Source organism: Lissotriton vulgaris, chromosome 9 (genome assembly GCF_964263255.1).
Source record: "Lissotriton vulgaris chromosome 9, aLisVul1.2, whole genome shotgun sequence".
NCBI classification, from domain to species: domain Eukaryota; kingdom Metazoa; phylum Chordata; class Amphibia; order Caudata; family Salamandridae; genus Lissotriton; species Lissotriton vulgaris.
In genome coordinates, this window is record NC_141697.1 from 623,260,370 (window position 1) to 623,276,679 (window position 16,310).

Genomic DNA, 16,310 nt, shown 5'->3' on the forward strand with positions numbered 1-16,310 from the left:
ACATTTAGTAAGGACACCTCCCGTCCATCCAGGACTCAATACAGAACAACAAAACGGCCTTTCGGATCCAGCTCATGCCCCTTATATTGAAAGGGCACCCCAGGGGCCACCCAAATCAGGGCACCCCACACATAACCTGTCCCTACTACGCAAACCTGGGATACAGTCTCCCCACACATGCTTCTCCTGCAAATAGGCCACAGATACTCCATATCGCTTGAAGTATGCATACACCCAGTGTCCTTTCTCCAACAGTGCTAACCCCCTGACATCCACGTCAGGTGTTTTAATACCTCATTCGCCATCAGTCGTACTTTGTACCTCAAAAGACACACAATTGATGGACGAAATGCATAACAAATCAAAACCTTCACCCCTATTCAGGAGATCTGGGTTAAATCCATCATTCTTTTGCTCACCATTGCCACCCCAGTTTAGACCTGGCCATATGCAAATCAGTCTTGAGCCTGTGCTTCATGGGAACAGTCCAGCCCGAACTGCCAAACCAGGTCCTCCCTGGACCGGAAACAAGCATCTTTGGACTGGTTTCGGGGTTTTACCCCTCTTCAGCCAGAATAGCTTAATTCCAGTGGCACAGGGAGCCCAGGACCCACGTCTGGGCATACTTGGCGAACTTAGGGTGAGAAAGCAAAAGACTCTATTCTGCATTCTGTCCATTAAGTGTTGTTTTTGCATTTGTCACCCGAGTGGGAAGGGTATGCCGAGATGTGGGTATCAGGCGGTAGCGTATGTTGAGGTTGTGCAGTCACTTTTTGATGGCTATGAGCGTTTTGCGCTGGTTTTGGACCTTCTGAGAGTAGTCCGGATAGATAGATATTGGGTGCCTCTCACCCGCACTTGGTGCAAGATTGATTCATGGTCCCAGAATTTGAACAGGTGGGCTATAATGGCACCTGGTGGGCACCCAGGAACGGCAGCTGCACAAAGGCCATATGTGCCTGGTTAAACGTGAAGAATTTGGACAACTATTGCTGGTGCATAATTTTACCAAGCCACTGCTCTATAAACAGTTCCGTGGACTGACCTCTGCCTTCTACGGAAAACCCACTAACCGTAGATTATTCCTCCTGTATCTTTCTCCTGAGTCCGCAAACCAACCCTCTAGTTGCACCGATAATTTGTACAACGACAAAACTCTCTCTCGGAGAGTAACCACTTCTCCGTGCAGGTACTCCACCTGTCCCTCTGTCGTCATTACTCGGGCTGCCACCTTGTGGAGATCAGCCCTGAGCAAGTACATATTAATGGCCACAGAATCTACTTTCATGGCCAGTTCCACTTTTTATCCCTTGATGGCCTCCATCAAATCTGACAGCGTCTGGCCTGTGGTTTGGGCCATTGAGGACTTTGCCTGTCCCTCTCCCACTTTTTCTGTCCTCAAGAGTGTGTGTGTATAGTTACCTATTTTGTTGGTTAATTTCATCCTCTTATATTTCACCATGGCGTTCTTGGTCTCAAAAACCACTGCATCTGAAAGAAATACGTTAGTTATAAATTCCTTACCTTAGAATTACCCCCAGGTCTCAGACTGGATCCGGAACGTTTTTTCGTCAGTAGTACCTCTGCGTGTCAGAAGGTGGCGTTGGTCGGCTCCGCGTCCAGCGTCGTGGTTGCTGGAATGACGTTGCTACTGCTACATAGATGCCGCCCTCGTGCGCTGACATCAGTTCTTTCTTTGTCCGTGCCAGCCAGCGCAGATCTGGGAAAAGCGGTACCTCTGTCATTTTTTTACTACGTATTTCTTGACTTTTGTCGAATTTTTGTTTCTAATCTTCGACTCCTAGCAGGTGCCCGGCCTGCGGTTCCTGTAAAGGGCTATTGTCTGTGACGGATCCGCACTCTGTGCCTCTTTTGCCTGGAGTGTGACCACCACCTCAAGTCAGTTGTGGACACCGAAGGCTTCGCAGGAGCGGTCCCGAAAGCTGCTTGAACGCCGACAGTTGGCTCCGTGCCTTTCGAGGTCCCGGTCGAGAGGGAGGTCAAGGGACCGGTCGTAGAGGTTTCGCCATTCCGACAAGTAATCGAAGTCTTCGCACTCGGGGTCACGTAAATCGAAGCATAAGAAGAAGTTGAAGAACCATTGCTGCTCTTTGGCTTCTCCTCGTCAGTAGGCCGATCCGACGAGGCCCGCAGGTCGTGCGACTCCGCGCACGGAGCCCGATGGGTCGACTCTGAGCTTCCCTCTCTTTCTGGGACCCGTAGCGACCCCCACTCAGCTTTGTACGTTCTATGAGGCGATGCGTGCCATCTTTGGGCGGACTGAGCCCGCCGGCGTGCCATCAAGCCCTGCGGACTCGGTTGGGGGCCAAGTCTTTGCCGCCGCCGGCTCTGGAGCCGCAGGCCCACCTTAGAGCCAGCCCTGGATCCGGATTGGCACCGGTTGACCTCATTACACCTCCACCGGTTGCGCTTCCTCCGGCACCACTACTGCGTACGGTGCCTGCCGGCTTCCCGGCCAGCGGCGCCCCCAGCCTCCATCCCAACGTGGGCTTGCCCCGCGGACTCGGTTGGGGGGCCTAGGTCTTTGCCGGCGACGGCTGCGGCTCCAGCACCGCAGGCCCCCCTTGGAGCCAAGCCTGGATCCGGATCGGCGCCGGTTGAACTCATTACACCTCCACCGGATGCGCTTCCTCCGGCACCACTACTGCGTTCGGCGCCTGTGTGCTCCCCGGCCGGCGGCGCACCCAGCCTCCTTCCCAACGTGGGCACGGAGCTGGAACGCTGTCGGCCGACGCCAGATCCGGAGCTGATGGGTACTTTTGTCCCTGTGTTCCACCCTGCCATTTTCACCCCAATTGGTAGCCAGAGGAGGGTGAGGAGGACTGGGAGGGGTCAGGTGATCCTTTAACTGACCAGCTAGATACTGACCAGGACTGGAGAGAGGACCTGGGAGAAGCAAGTGGTCTTGACACTTCACCCAACCTTGGCACGTTGTCTCCTCCTACCGTGGCCACGGAGGAGGAAGCATCATACTCTGGGGTGTTGCGTAGGGCAGACAAACCTCCTAACTGAGGTGCTTCAACCAGCGGCAAGCTCTTCTGAGCCCCTGTTGCCATTTAATGAGGCCCTCACGGACATCCTTTTGGGTGCATGTTCCAGGCCCAACACGGGGGCTCCCATGGTAGGATGATTGCCCGACGCCACCACCCGGACCTTGGAGACCCCACTTTCCTCTACCAACACCCTACCCCGGAGATCTTGGTGGTCCAAGCCTCCACCTCCAAAAGCGCCTTCACTACTGCTCCACCGTAAAGGGAATACAAGAAGCTGGACAATCTTGGCAAAAATACTTTCTGTTCCATCAGCTTAGGACTGCGGTCCGTGAACACTGCATATCTATTGGACTGTTATACACACTCAATGTGGGATACAGTGGCGCACGTGCTGCCTCAGTGTCTGAAGGGGGCCTGGGCAGTGCTCTCCCAGGCTGTCGCCGCCGGGAGACTTGTAGCAAAGTTTACGATACGTTGTGGGCTGGACACCGCTGACTTTCTGGGCAGAACCATTTCAACGTCTGTACCGCTTCGCCGCTACGCCTGGATGAGGTCCCCTGGATTTTCAGGGGATGTCCAGAACACACTGACGGACATGTCTTTTGATGGCCGTCTCCCTTTTGGTGACAAAGCAGACAACGCCCTAGAGCACTTCAAGGACTGACTGGCTATGGCCAAGTCCTTCGGCCTCTCCTCCCATCCCGCGCATTCTGTTTTTTCGATCTTTTGTGGCTACACAAGTTACATACCTTCAGTAACAATATATCTGTAAGAAACATTAGTTAATTATAGATTCCTTACCGCCCCACCCATCCTCCCCGTTCTGCGAACTGATTTCTAGGGTTAAGGACATCCTTTCAGGGCCCTAGTTTTGTGCACCAATGGTCAGTGTCTTGAATGGTATTGCGTTTTTGGCACAAAGTCGTGTACAGAACTGACGTTAGCACGCGAGGGCAACGTCAATGTAGCTGCTGCAACGGCATCCCGGCGACACCGATGACGGACGCAGAGCCGAAAAATGCCACCGTCCGACGCGCAGAGGTACAGCTGACGAAAAAACTTTGCGGATCCAGTCCGACGCCTGGGGGTAATTCTAAGGTAAGGGATCTATAACTAACTAATGTTTCTTACAGATATATCGTTACCGAAGGTAAGTAACTTGTGCATCTCGTTCCACCGCTCAGTTCAAGACTCCACAATGTCTGATGTGCTGAATCTCCACACCTCAAGCAACAGGAACAACAATACTTCAGTTATGTCTCAACCCAGGGGGGCCGCTTGCCTCCAAATCCTCTGGCAACAGGGACTACAGCTCAGGAAAGAGGCATGCCTCACTGATGACTGCTAAGTTACAGCATCTGAAATATTATACACACCTCACTGCGTCCCAAGAAATGCTGTCCAACGGTCACCACAGCATCCTCTATGGGTATGGCTCTTCTTATCACCGCCTATGTCGCCAACACTCACCCCCCAGGCATTCACCACCGGCACAGTTCTCTCGAGGCCAAGGCAATGAGGCAGAGCCTCCACTTCAGTCGCCCAGAAGTTCCCAATGTCAGGATGCCTCAGCCGCATGCAGCAGGCCGCAGTCAAGGTCACTCCGACGAGGGAGGCCCTCAGCTAGCAAGCAGCTCTCAATGCGCGTCCCACCGCATGGGGTGTCCCGGGTCACTCCATACTGTGAATGCTCACTTCGCGTCCCACATGTGGGCCCCCACCATCTTTGCAGTGAAACCTCATTCAGGTCATAGGGGGGGGTGGGGGTGAGCTGCGCTTCTCTAACCCCTAGGGGCCTAGTCCACAGCAATGCAGAGTCCCCAGGGGTGTGGCAAGCCCCCGCCAGCACTGATAGTTCTCTGCAACCTCCGCATCTCTTCCAGTCATGCTGGGACGGGGCCCGTAGATCCTAGACCCAACCTCACCCTCCACACAGCTCCGGTGGTCAGAGGCCTCAGGAATGTTTGCCTCTGCCGCACCAGGTCTTCACACTGCATGCAAATTCTCCCCAACCAGGCAAAGAAAGGATAGAGGCTCCGGTGACCAGGCAGCATACAAAGTATCAGCAGTGCCCGGTCCGAGCTCCAAAGACCCACTGTGCAGTCACGGGTGAGCAGCGCCTCCACTGTACTTTGTTTATCCCACTGCCGTATTATCCATGGAACATTCTTCTACTCTGGGAAAGCGGCACCCTCCAGCGTTCAGCCGCTCAGTTGTATGCAAGCCCAATCGATACCCTATGCATATGCAGCGTTTTGTCAGTATTGGCAGGGGCCGGTGGCATTTAGGGGCACAGGATTAATGCAGGATATTATGGAAACTGGTAGGGGCTTCGCTCGAACACGTCTAGACGGCTATCTCGCTGGCCACGTCCCTTACTAAACTGAATGTTATCTAGGCTTTCTACACTCTCAAGAAGACCCCTAATGATGACCAGTCCTCACACCTGCCTTCAGAATTCTCTGTTCCCTGGGCGGTCCAACAGATTTTCCAACATATTTTCCTCTGCAATAGATTCCTGTCACCCTCGAGTCGGGAGCCTGGTGATTACGACTAGGCTGCTCCGGCCACTAGCGCATAATTATTCCTGCACCTGAGGCGGAAGCCGGGTGGTAGTTTGCCTGTATTTAAAAATACTTAGATTTATTGTGTTTTATTTTGCGGCGCATTTCGACATTTGTCTTTTAAATAATCACCCCACTGCCTAAATTCATAGATTGCACTCCCCCCGAGCTCACAGTAGATTAGGTACTGTGGCCGGCAATCGCGGGACCATACCCCTGATAACTCCGGTAGGGAACTACAATTCCCAGCGCCCTTGCTGTAGAAGGGACTACAAATACAGATGGCCACTGGTTCGCGAACGCGAGCAGCGGGTGCGCCATTGTCGCGCCGGAGTCGAGCCTGAGTCTAGCCCGTCTGCGCTTGTCCGCGCCGAGGACGGGCCTAGGGCCACCCACCATACTCGGGTGACTCCATTATCTAAAACTGCTATTCTTGCTTTAAATAATTCATGTTCCCACTGCCTCCATGCTCTCGGTGTAGATAAATGGGCAGGTCCCATTTGCTGTGTTAGCTGTAAACATACCTTAACTCCTTATCGCCCCAGTATCACTCAACCGATTCCAAGCTACCTTAAGGGTGGCCTGATAAATGCCCGCTCAATGTGCAAAAACTCCCTTCACATATTTGACCTGGTTCATGAAAATGATTTAGACTGTCTTTTCATCACAGAAACCTGGCTTCGTGAGTGGTCCAACCCCGACATAGTCCATGCCATCCCCCCAAGCTATTCCTTTGCAGACAAGATCGCTTAGAACAGCGTGGTGGTGGCTTGGCTATCATCTATAGAGATTCCTATAAATGTTCTATTAGAGAGCTCCCTGATATTGAAGAAGCTGAGAGCTTATATTTTTGTATTCAAGTACATGACACCTTTACCTTTTCTGGAGCACTTCTCTATGGCCCCCCCCCCGCAATCCCACGCAGTTTCTTGCCAGTGTAGGGGAAGTACTTAGTGACCTGACTTTTAGGTACTCCAACTTTACAATCGTAGGCGATTTGAATCTCCACTTAGATGATCCCACGGATAAACACACCTCTAATTTTAAAGAAATCCTACAGATCCTAGGATTAACTCTCAAGACTCTTGAAGCCACCCATAAAGCTGGACCCTCCCTTGACTGTATCAGCTCTAATTTGGATAAAATGACAGTTAATGATCCCATACCTCTGACCTGGACATAGAATTCAACACTGAACTCATAGGGAGCAAATTAAAGTCCAAAGAGGTAGCTAAAAAAGGAAACACTTTACCTAATTGGGGAAAATCATGAAACATCCTGATCTTACTAGTTGGGCCAAGGAAAGTAAACCTACTCTCTCGGGGCACACCACAATAGACTATCAAAAATTTGAAAGATGGATGACCGACATCGGAAATAACATCAGAAACCCAGAAAGAAACAGAGAGACCATAGGAAAGAGGAACATTTCTGCCCCCTGGTTTTTAGACACCCTAAAAGAACAACTGGTAGAAATCAAACCTCTTGAGCGCAAATGGCGACAGAACTATGACAATGACGCTAAAGTGATATATAAGAAAGCTAGGAGATCATATCACTCTTCCATCAAAGTGGCAAAGACTAACTCTTTCACCTCCCGCATTGAAGCAGCAAACAACAAACAAAAAGACATTTTTAAAATTGTCAATAGCTTCACTAAACCTAAAACTGCAACCCAAGAGATTCCTCCTTCGCAGATCCTATGCAATGACATAGCCTCTTACTTTACCCAAAAAATAGAAACGCTTACCAAAGACTTTCCCAATTTGTAATAACAGAACCTACGAGTGAAACTGTTCTCAAGCCCCATCAACCTAGATGGGAAAAATTTAGTCACATTAGCCTGGACGCCTCTCTGCAGGGAATATCTACCCTGAAATCAGGATCCCCTTCCGACCCCTGTCCCCCTTCACTCCTTAAATCCATAATACAGGAGGCCAATCCACATATACATTCTATCATCAATTCGTCCTTTCAATCGGGAGAAATTCCTCCTCAATGGAAGATAGCGATAGTGAAACCACTACAGAAAAAAGTTTCACAAGACCCTACCACGCTCTCTAACCTACGCCCCATTTCGCTTCTTCCGGCCATTTGCAAGATTGCAGAATCCCTCGCCAATAAACAACTAATGGTATTTCTAGAAGATAATGACATTTTACATCCTTGTCAAGTAGGTTTCAGGACCCACCATTCCACTGAATCTGCACTTCTGTCTTCCACTGAAACCATCCGTGCTGCATTGGATCAGGGCAAATTAGCTGTCCTGATCCTATTAGATCTCTCTGCAGCATTCGACACGGTATCCCATGCTTTCCTTTTACATCGCCTCTCTAATGTTGGCATAGCAGGAACCGTGTTTGAATGGTTTAAAAACTACTTAGCACATAGGCGCCAGATTGTAAGGCTAGGCGACTTTTCCTCAGAAGAAAAAACTGGGTTCCCGCAGGGCTCTAGTCTAAGCCCCACTTTATTCAACCTTTATATGGTTCCCCTACTAAATTTAATTTCCTCTTATAACATCAGTACTGTTGCCTATGCTGACGACACTCAGCTTGTTCTGACCCTCGACAAAAAACAATCTATCGCAGAACACACATTGAAAGAATGTCTGTCAGAAACCTTCAAATGGATGTCACACAACCATCTGAAGTGCAACTCATCAAAAACTGAAATCATTCCTTTTGGACCTAATAACCCCTTCTAACCACAATTGTGGTGGCCTGAAAAGGCAGAAGCCCCCCCTAATACTATCAATGCTGCTCGAAACCTAGGCATAAGGTTTGATAACACTCTGACTTTCAACCAACAAGCCAAGGAAGTAGCAGGAATATGCTTTGGCATTATCAGAAGCCCGAGGAAATTTTTCGATCTTCTTTCTCTGAGTGCCAGACGTACGGTAGCTGTTGCCCTCATAACATCAAGGCTGGACTATTGTAACAGCCTTTATGCAGGACTTAACAAATCAGCCCTTCATAAACTCCAAATGGTCCAGCATGCAGCTGCCAGACTGGTCCTCAGACTGCCCAGGAAATCTTCGGCTTCGGCAGCTTCGGACGCTTTACATTGGCTCCCAATCCACAAGCGCATACTCTTCAAAGTCTTGACCATTACTTACAGAGCCGTTCACCATCGCGGCCCACTGTACCTGCGCAAATACTTCAATCAATACCACCCGTCAAGATCACTCCGGTCCTCTACAGCTAATCTACTCAACGTCCCCAGGTTCAAAATGTCAACTACAGGAGGAAAATCCATTGCAGTCATCGGCGCGAAAGCATGGAACAAACTTCCCTCTTTCTTGCGTCAAACTACCACTGAACTAAAATTCAGAAAGTTTTTAAAAACATGGGTCTATTCCCTGCCAAACTCCGAATGCATGGGATTTATATGATGTGCCTTATAGACAGGTAGTCTCTTTTCACCTACTACCTGCGGTTTCTGGAATCTAAGCGCCAAGATACTCCTTGGAGTGGTAGCGCGCTATATAAGTTCCTTCCCACATCACATCACATCACAAAGTGAATTCTTCCCCTGGATGCCCACCATGGCCCACAATGGAAATCCTTTTGATTTGGGCTTTCAAATAAACTATACTGCTGATAAAGTAATACTGAATCTGTTTTAACAAAATTCCAGTTGTCAGGGAGTGTTACAGGATGGCCTGCGAAATATCAGACTTCAGTGAACTCTGTGCACATCACAGTTGTCTGCTAGTTCATTCCTGCCCCAGCTATAGAATATTCAGTGGCAGTTCAGTTTGCTTTAAGCAAAGGCAATTTCGGGCCTGGGTTGGAAGCCTACTTCTCTTGCTGACGCAATCAATCCCAAGAGGTTAAAGTCAGTTCTCATACATATACCAGGCTTAACTAAGCCCTTATAGGAGCTTTGGTTTTTGGGGAAGGTGGACGATGGCTGGCCCTCCTTATGTCTAAGGGAGCTGGGAGGCATGATAGATCAACTGTTGATGAATCAGACTGAAGGTAGTTGCTTTTAGCCATTTGGCACAAGGCACAGTGGAAAGTATACTGTCCTAGCAGTCTTGAACAGGACAACAGTAAAAGATCCTAATAGGCCAATCTTTGCTTTCTGTGAGGGTTGACTTTAGGGCATTGCAAAGTCGTCTAGAGGACGGGAATTTATAATAAAATCTTAAATGTTGTATTAACTACAGAGTTTGACCTCTCTAAACCATCATGCTCATATGGGTTGGACTCTTGTCACCCTCTTTGCCAGTGGCAAACAAGATGAATTATAACAGTGGTCAAATATTTCTTTAAGACTTCACAACCTCCTTCCACAGCGACGAATAGAGGTCCATTTAAAACACTCATTAGCTGTCCGAGATGGGTGGAACAGAAACATACTTAAATGGAGACAACCTTGGAGATGCATCTTTGGCACATACACTCAAATGGTATTTTCGGGGGAATACCATTATTAGACTAAAGATGATGGGTAATGAGAATTCCCCAGTTTTCAACATTGGTCAGCTTTTTAAGATTTGCAAGCTGAAAACAGCAAGGAGACGTTGGAAAATGGAAGGTACCCCATATGAACATAGCAGCAATCGGAGAAGAGAATTTAAAGATCCTGTTTGTGCCCCTCCAATGTGCTAATGAACACACCTACAGGCAGGAAATACCAATGGAGGTCAGTTGGACACTCTATACTTCCAAGCTTAAGAAAAAGCTTCACTTAAGTGAATTGCAGCAAAATTAAACTTTATTTATCTTGTAGTGTTTTTCCGGAATGTTGCATTCTTATAATGGGACTATAACTTGTATTGTGGCACTTGGTTAGCTTGATTGTTCTTCATGGGTATTTTAAACTGGTGCCCTACTTTTGTGGCTAGTGGAAGGTAAAACAAGACTGCAGGGCTCGCTCTACGATGCACCTTACTAGGAAAACTGCACCCTTGTTTACATTTAGTGATTATCATAGCAGTACATAGATGTATTCCTTTCGCGTGGCATATTTAAGAAATTGATGTTTTCAATAACAAATGTGAATTCTGACTTTTTCTCTGTTTTTTCCCTTCACTTTAAGCTAATCTCTCTGCATCAGAGCTTTCACTTACGGATATTCGTGACAAGCCCGTGCGGCGCATAGATCCAGGAATGATGCCTCTCCCTGACACAGCAGCAGGCCTCGAATGGTCCAGTCTGGTCAGTGCTGCTAAAGCCTTTGAAGGTAATAAGATGTGTGTCTATTATACAGTTTACCTTTACAAATATTCAATTTTGCAGGTAGTCCACCAGTGGTTTCCATATTTCACTAAATATATATATGTTTGCCCCTTTCATATCGTAGGTTAACATTTCCATTGCTGTGATGCGCCATATCTCCTTTAACCAGACTGTAATTGTCGGTGTTTACTTCTTTTTCATCAGATTGCTATTTCCTGTTTCACTGCTTGTATCATTGAAATTACAACTGCCCAGTGATTCCTTGACATAGTCTCTTAAGATGGTAGTTGCTGTGCAAGTATAGGGACACCTAGGTCATGTGGTATTGGATGTCTCAGTACGCTTATCCTATGGCCCACTACTTCCTTTCGGAATGCTTGTAGCCTTGTGCGCGGCCACTATATATTTATCCCATCCCACAGTTTCTACAGCAATCCCATCAATTTTGGGATACACAACTTTGAACTTCCTAGGGTTCAGATGCTATTTGTACATTAGCCCAAATTGCATTTTCTGGTTTTGAAAACTCCTGACAGAGGTCATTATGAACAGGCATAATTTATGCCTTAACAGTTATTTGCCTGTTTAGTGCAGTCTTCTTGGTGGTCATGAACATTGTACTCGGGTCCTCAGAAACATTGAGATTTCCTTCAATGTGATGTTAATGTTTGATATGAGACCCTTTGTGGTAATGATGGGAAAAATATTTTGAAAGGGAATTCATTCTCTTGTGCCTGCTTCTTTACTGGATTTAGTGCAAGCCTCTCAACCTTTTCTTATTGAAATTGTCTGCTGCACAACGTAATCACTCCCGAGTGGATCGTGACCCAGTATTCCACAGTCTTCATCTCCATTTGGTGTAGACATCCACCTTTGAAGCAGCTGTAAATCCCGGATTAGCTTTTATGGAAGTGAATGGGGATTGGAAAAATGCTTGTTCATCCATCAAGGCCTCATCCTGAGAATACAATCTATTCTTCTTCGGAGGCTATATAAGATCCTGTTGGTTCTGGCCCATCAAGGCATGTTCCATATGTTTTCAAGCCCTCTCAGACTCTCTCATTGATGGCTGAAAATGCTGTCTACAACCAGGCTGCTTTGTATGGAAGACCCAGCCCGCCCTTTTCTCTAAGCTCTTGTACCACCTTTCAGGTCACGGGCAGGTGACAACCTCCCAAACGCAATTCTCAGTCAGTCAAAGTACACTTTATTCAACTTAAAAAAAAAATCATAAAAGGCAAATACAATACATATACATTAAAATCACAGTTCATTTATGTACAAAATCAGTGCAGGCCGTAATTAGACTATTCTACATCGTATTAAAACAATACAGTGTTTACAATGAAGTGTTCAGTGGTAAACGTTTTTTCCTAATTCTAAAAGCTTCCGCTAGAAAACTGGCAACACTAAAAGTAATGTGAATATTGCCCAACATCTGGAGGTAGATTAATGCGGGTCTGACTTGAATAAAGCCAGCCTCCCTCAAACAGGTAACAGATGTTTTTTCCTAGCGGCGGTATAAAACCCACAAAACATCATGAAATGCATGGTATCTTGTTTTGAAAAGTTATCACACTCACAGGGAGGGGCATCTTCTGAATTGGCCCATGATGGATAACAACCTAAGGAGAATTGAATCAAATTAAACCTGAATCTTGCTAAGAAGAGTCTATGAAGAGGTCTTGTAACAAATTTCAGGTATGGTTCCAGGGTGGGAGTGGTGATTAACATAGAGTGTGCTCTTACCGATGGTTTCATTATTTCCTTCTCCTCTCTATTAAGACGCACTCTCTCTAAAAAATGGACCTTGATCCATTTTACATCTTCTCTCCTGATGTTAGATGGAGATAAAAAAAGTTCCGGTCTACCTAGAACAGAAAATGTGTTTTTTAAATACTTCAGCCAAGGTATTTTCATGGCATGGTCCAAAGAAATAAAATCCTCCAGGATAAGATGGTTCAAGGTTAACTCTGAATTAAGCCATGTCTTTGCCCAGAATAAAAGGGGTGCCAGGTTCAACTTGTCTGCAATGAAAGGCAAACCCACTTCCTCGTGGATAGAAAAGGTGGGGGTAGATTTGGGGACTGAGAGACAACCTCCCAAACGCAATTCTCAATATGTTGCTACAGTTTACGCTGCTGAGTTTTACGGATTAGAACAGGTAATCCCTGAAAAAAGGGACACAAGGCGTGGTGGAAAATTCTTCTTCCTAAGTGGCAGTAATTATGTAATTAAGTAGCATATTTGTAAAGCACACAAATGCCGAAGCGTCTTGGCGCTGAGGGTGGCGTGTCGCATGTTGTCCAGGCAAGTAGCAAAATTATTTTGGGGGGGAAGAGCCAGGTCTTGATCATTTTCCTACACTGATGCCTGTTAGGCTGTAGCCTAATGGTGAACGGCATCCTGTTCCAGAGTTTGGCTGCCTGGTAGGATAGGCTTTCACTCCCCATCAGGCTTTTTGGATTTTAGGAACCTGAACAAGACCTGTTTTGGCTGATCTGAGACTCCGTTGCTGGGAGTACCAGAGGGATAGTTTCTGCATGTCCAAGGCTCCCTCACCATATAGTGCCTTATGTACCAGACAAAGGGGACGCTTTCGGGCATTTTTTTTAGCATCTGCAATCCATGGACGGTAATAGTCTGTATACAGCTTATGTAACGTTAGCATAATATTAACCACCAATGATCAGATGTCATGCTTCACCCATTGAAGTGGTGACAGTCCCTCTATTCTTTCAGGCTGTCTATGACCTACTGAAACAGACAATATCTCCAGATTTCTCATGGTTGACATTAAAATGTGATATGGAGCCATTGTCTCTCAACACAGTCAGTATTGATGGGAGTGATTCTTCCTGGCTAATCATTTCTTTTCTCTGCACTGTTCTATCCACAAATAAATTGATTTTCTGCAGGGGCCCCCTAACGGTTATCCCATCAGTCTCTCTTGTTTGCCTAATTTACTATGCCAAGAGTTCCACTGAGATTTAAGATAGAAGTGGAGACAGGGGTGTCCCTATCTCATGCTTCTACCTAGCTGTAGCTATCCTGTTTTTTTCCAATTTGATTATACTTACTGTCCTAGGTGCCACCTAACTAATCCTTATGAATGCCCGTATGGCCATTCTGACTCTATCCTGCACTAGTGTATATATATATATATATATATATATATATATATATATATATATATATATATATATATATATATATATATATATATATATATATATATATATATATATATATATATTTTAAATGACCACTTGACCCCATCAAATTTTCCCACTTTTTGATTTTTCATTTAAGTGCATCACCCTCTAAATGTTACCAAAGATGTGCTTATTCTTTATAAATCCCGATTATTCTGTGTTAATCTAATATGGCATTAATGTTTCCAATTGTGAGAGCAGTATCTTAGTATAAATTTTAGAATCCGTGTTTATTAATGATATCTGACTTTGCGAAGTGCTTTAATTTTTTGTTTTCCAACTTCTATATTAACACTATCTCAGCTACCAACATGGCCTCGTTGATTTAACCTGAGTTTCTGAATGCATTATGTAGTTTGCTAGTTTGGGGGCTACCATCAAACAGAATTGCATGTAAAACCCATTTGTCAGCCCATCTTGGACCCAACACTTTCTGCACTAATAGCCCTTTAATAACTTGTTGCACCTTTACTACTGTATTTCCTGGTCCATCAACTTTGTTTTGACAGGATATGGCTTAGGTAGGCTGGGTAAGTTTCCAAAAAAAACATCTCAAGGGCCTCTGTTGCAGAGAATGGCTACTTTTTCTCTTGCTCTGATGTCTTACTTTGCTAGTTGAAACGTTGGGGATCCAGGCTTTCTCTCTCACTATTTTGAACCTCCATACCAAGAGTTTGTTGGTTATGTTTGCCTTTTAATAAAAAGTGTTGCTTGAGCCTCATTAGTACTCTTTACGGAGCATTTAGATAACAGATTGATCTGCCCCCTAAGAATTTCCATCTCAGAGTCCAAACAGATCCCTTCTCTCTATACCAACGCATCAATGAGATGTTCTTATAGATTCTCCACAGAGAGCACCCAGATATACCTATTGTTGACCTGCTGAGCTGAGGCATTTTCCTCTCATTACCTCCTTCATTATGCCCCATCAGACCACCTGGGAGACCTCATTCACCTAATTTAGCTTAAATTCTTGTCTCTCTGTTATCTTAGTTGTGATTGATTCAGCCTGTCTGTTAGCAAGGATGAGTTGAATTTCTACCTTGTATATTTGTTGTGTATGCTCTACAAATTTCAATTCCACACCACGGGGCTTGATCTGAGATTTTAGTCTGTCCCACTTCAACCCTGCCTAGACCAGCAGTTTGTCACTACCCTGAATAAAATAATTCCTGGGAAAGGTGCAGTGGCTGTGTGAAAAGGATAAGTAATTCCTCTCCAGTGGAAGCAATTACCTCCATGTATTGTGCAACCTCCGTTCCATTTCAGACAACTGCTTAACCGCATCGCTGCAGCGGCGATTTTTGCGCTGTGCGGCTGTTTTCCATTTTCCGCGTTACATGACGAGCTCAGCTCGTCATCAGCACATGCCACCCGTGGCTGATGACGAGCATCAGCAGCGAAGGGGTTAAGTGTAGAATGCAACATATCAGCAGTGGTATAGGGAGGTAGTCGGCTTAGGAAAATAGATGGCGTCCGTGAGGGACGAGTGAGAGGTTAGCTCCAGAACGGCTCCTCTCTACTCTATATAGAATATCAACAGAGAATCTGAAAAAACGCAGCAACAAACCCCTGACGACGCTCTCACCTTCACCTTCGGCCAATATTGGGGGGGGGGGGACATTGGCATCGGACAGGCAATATTTAAAAAAAAACTCAGGAGCGTCGGAGTGCGGAACTGATTACAGCGATGACTGCAGCGGTATTGTTGTCACAGTGGAACCGGTCACGGAATTGACTGTAGTGGCAGCTGCATTGTTGTCACGGAGGAAGCCGCGGACCCGGTGAAAGCTGATTACCTCCTCTTGGAGCGCTTAAAACCTACAAACAGCTATTGCTAAATGCTAAGCGGGGAGGCAAAATCAACATTGAGAGACCCCAGGATCGACAAACAAACCAATCTATACAACAATTCATGGATCCATTTGTCCCTGAGGTCCTAGTAGATACACACCTGCATTGTGCTTCTTGTGGTCTTTTGGTTGCTGGAATGGAGCGCCATGGTATCAGCTTGAGGATCCAGATTACAGACAATATTGCTGTAAGCCTATAAAGCATAAAAGCATAAAAGTAAATACGTATATAGACTGTATAATAACACTGAGCAAGTTTCTGATTTGAGGGGCTTTTTCAACATCGTGGTGGAGAGACTTAATAAAGGACAACAGATTAAAGCAAACCAAAAACAGCCTGAAATACTTTTAAAAGTTAACGGATCAGTGAAGGATACGGGACAATAGAGCATATATCTATATCTATAATCTACAAGTCACTGAGATGCCACCGAAAACAGCACGAGGAGGAAAGAGTAGAGGAGGGATGGATACC

General features: G+C 46.2%; 1 protein-coding gene across 3 annotated transcripts in view; it reads left to right on the top strand.

Moving 5' to 3' along the window:
• Positions 1 to 16,310, top strand: part of SIPA1L3 (signal induced proliferation associated 1 like 3) — a 714,921-nt gene that overhangs the window by 641,777 nt on the left and 56,834 nt on the right. For all 3 annotated transcript variants that reach the window (XM_086938267.1, XM_086938268.1, XM_086938269.1), the window contains exon 19: positions 10,628 to 10,771. In XM_086938267.1, the coding sequence (XP_086794393.1) occupies positions 10,628 to 10,771 (144 nt within the window). The remainder of the gene's footprint in view (positions 1 to 10,627; positions 10,772 to 16,310) is intronic.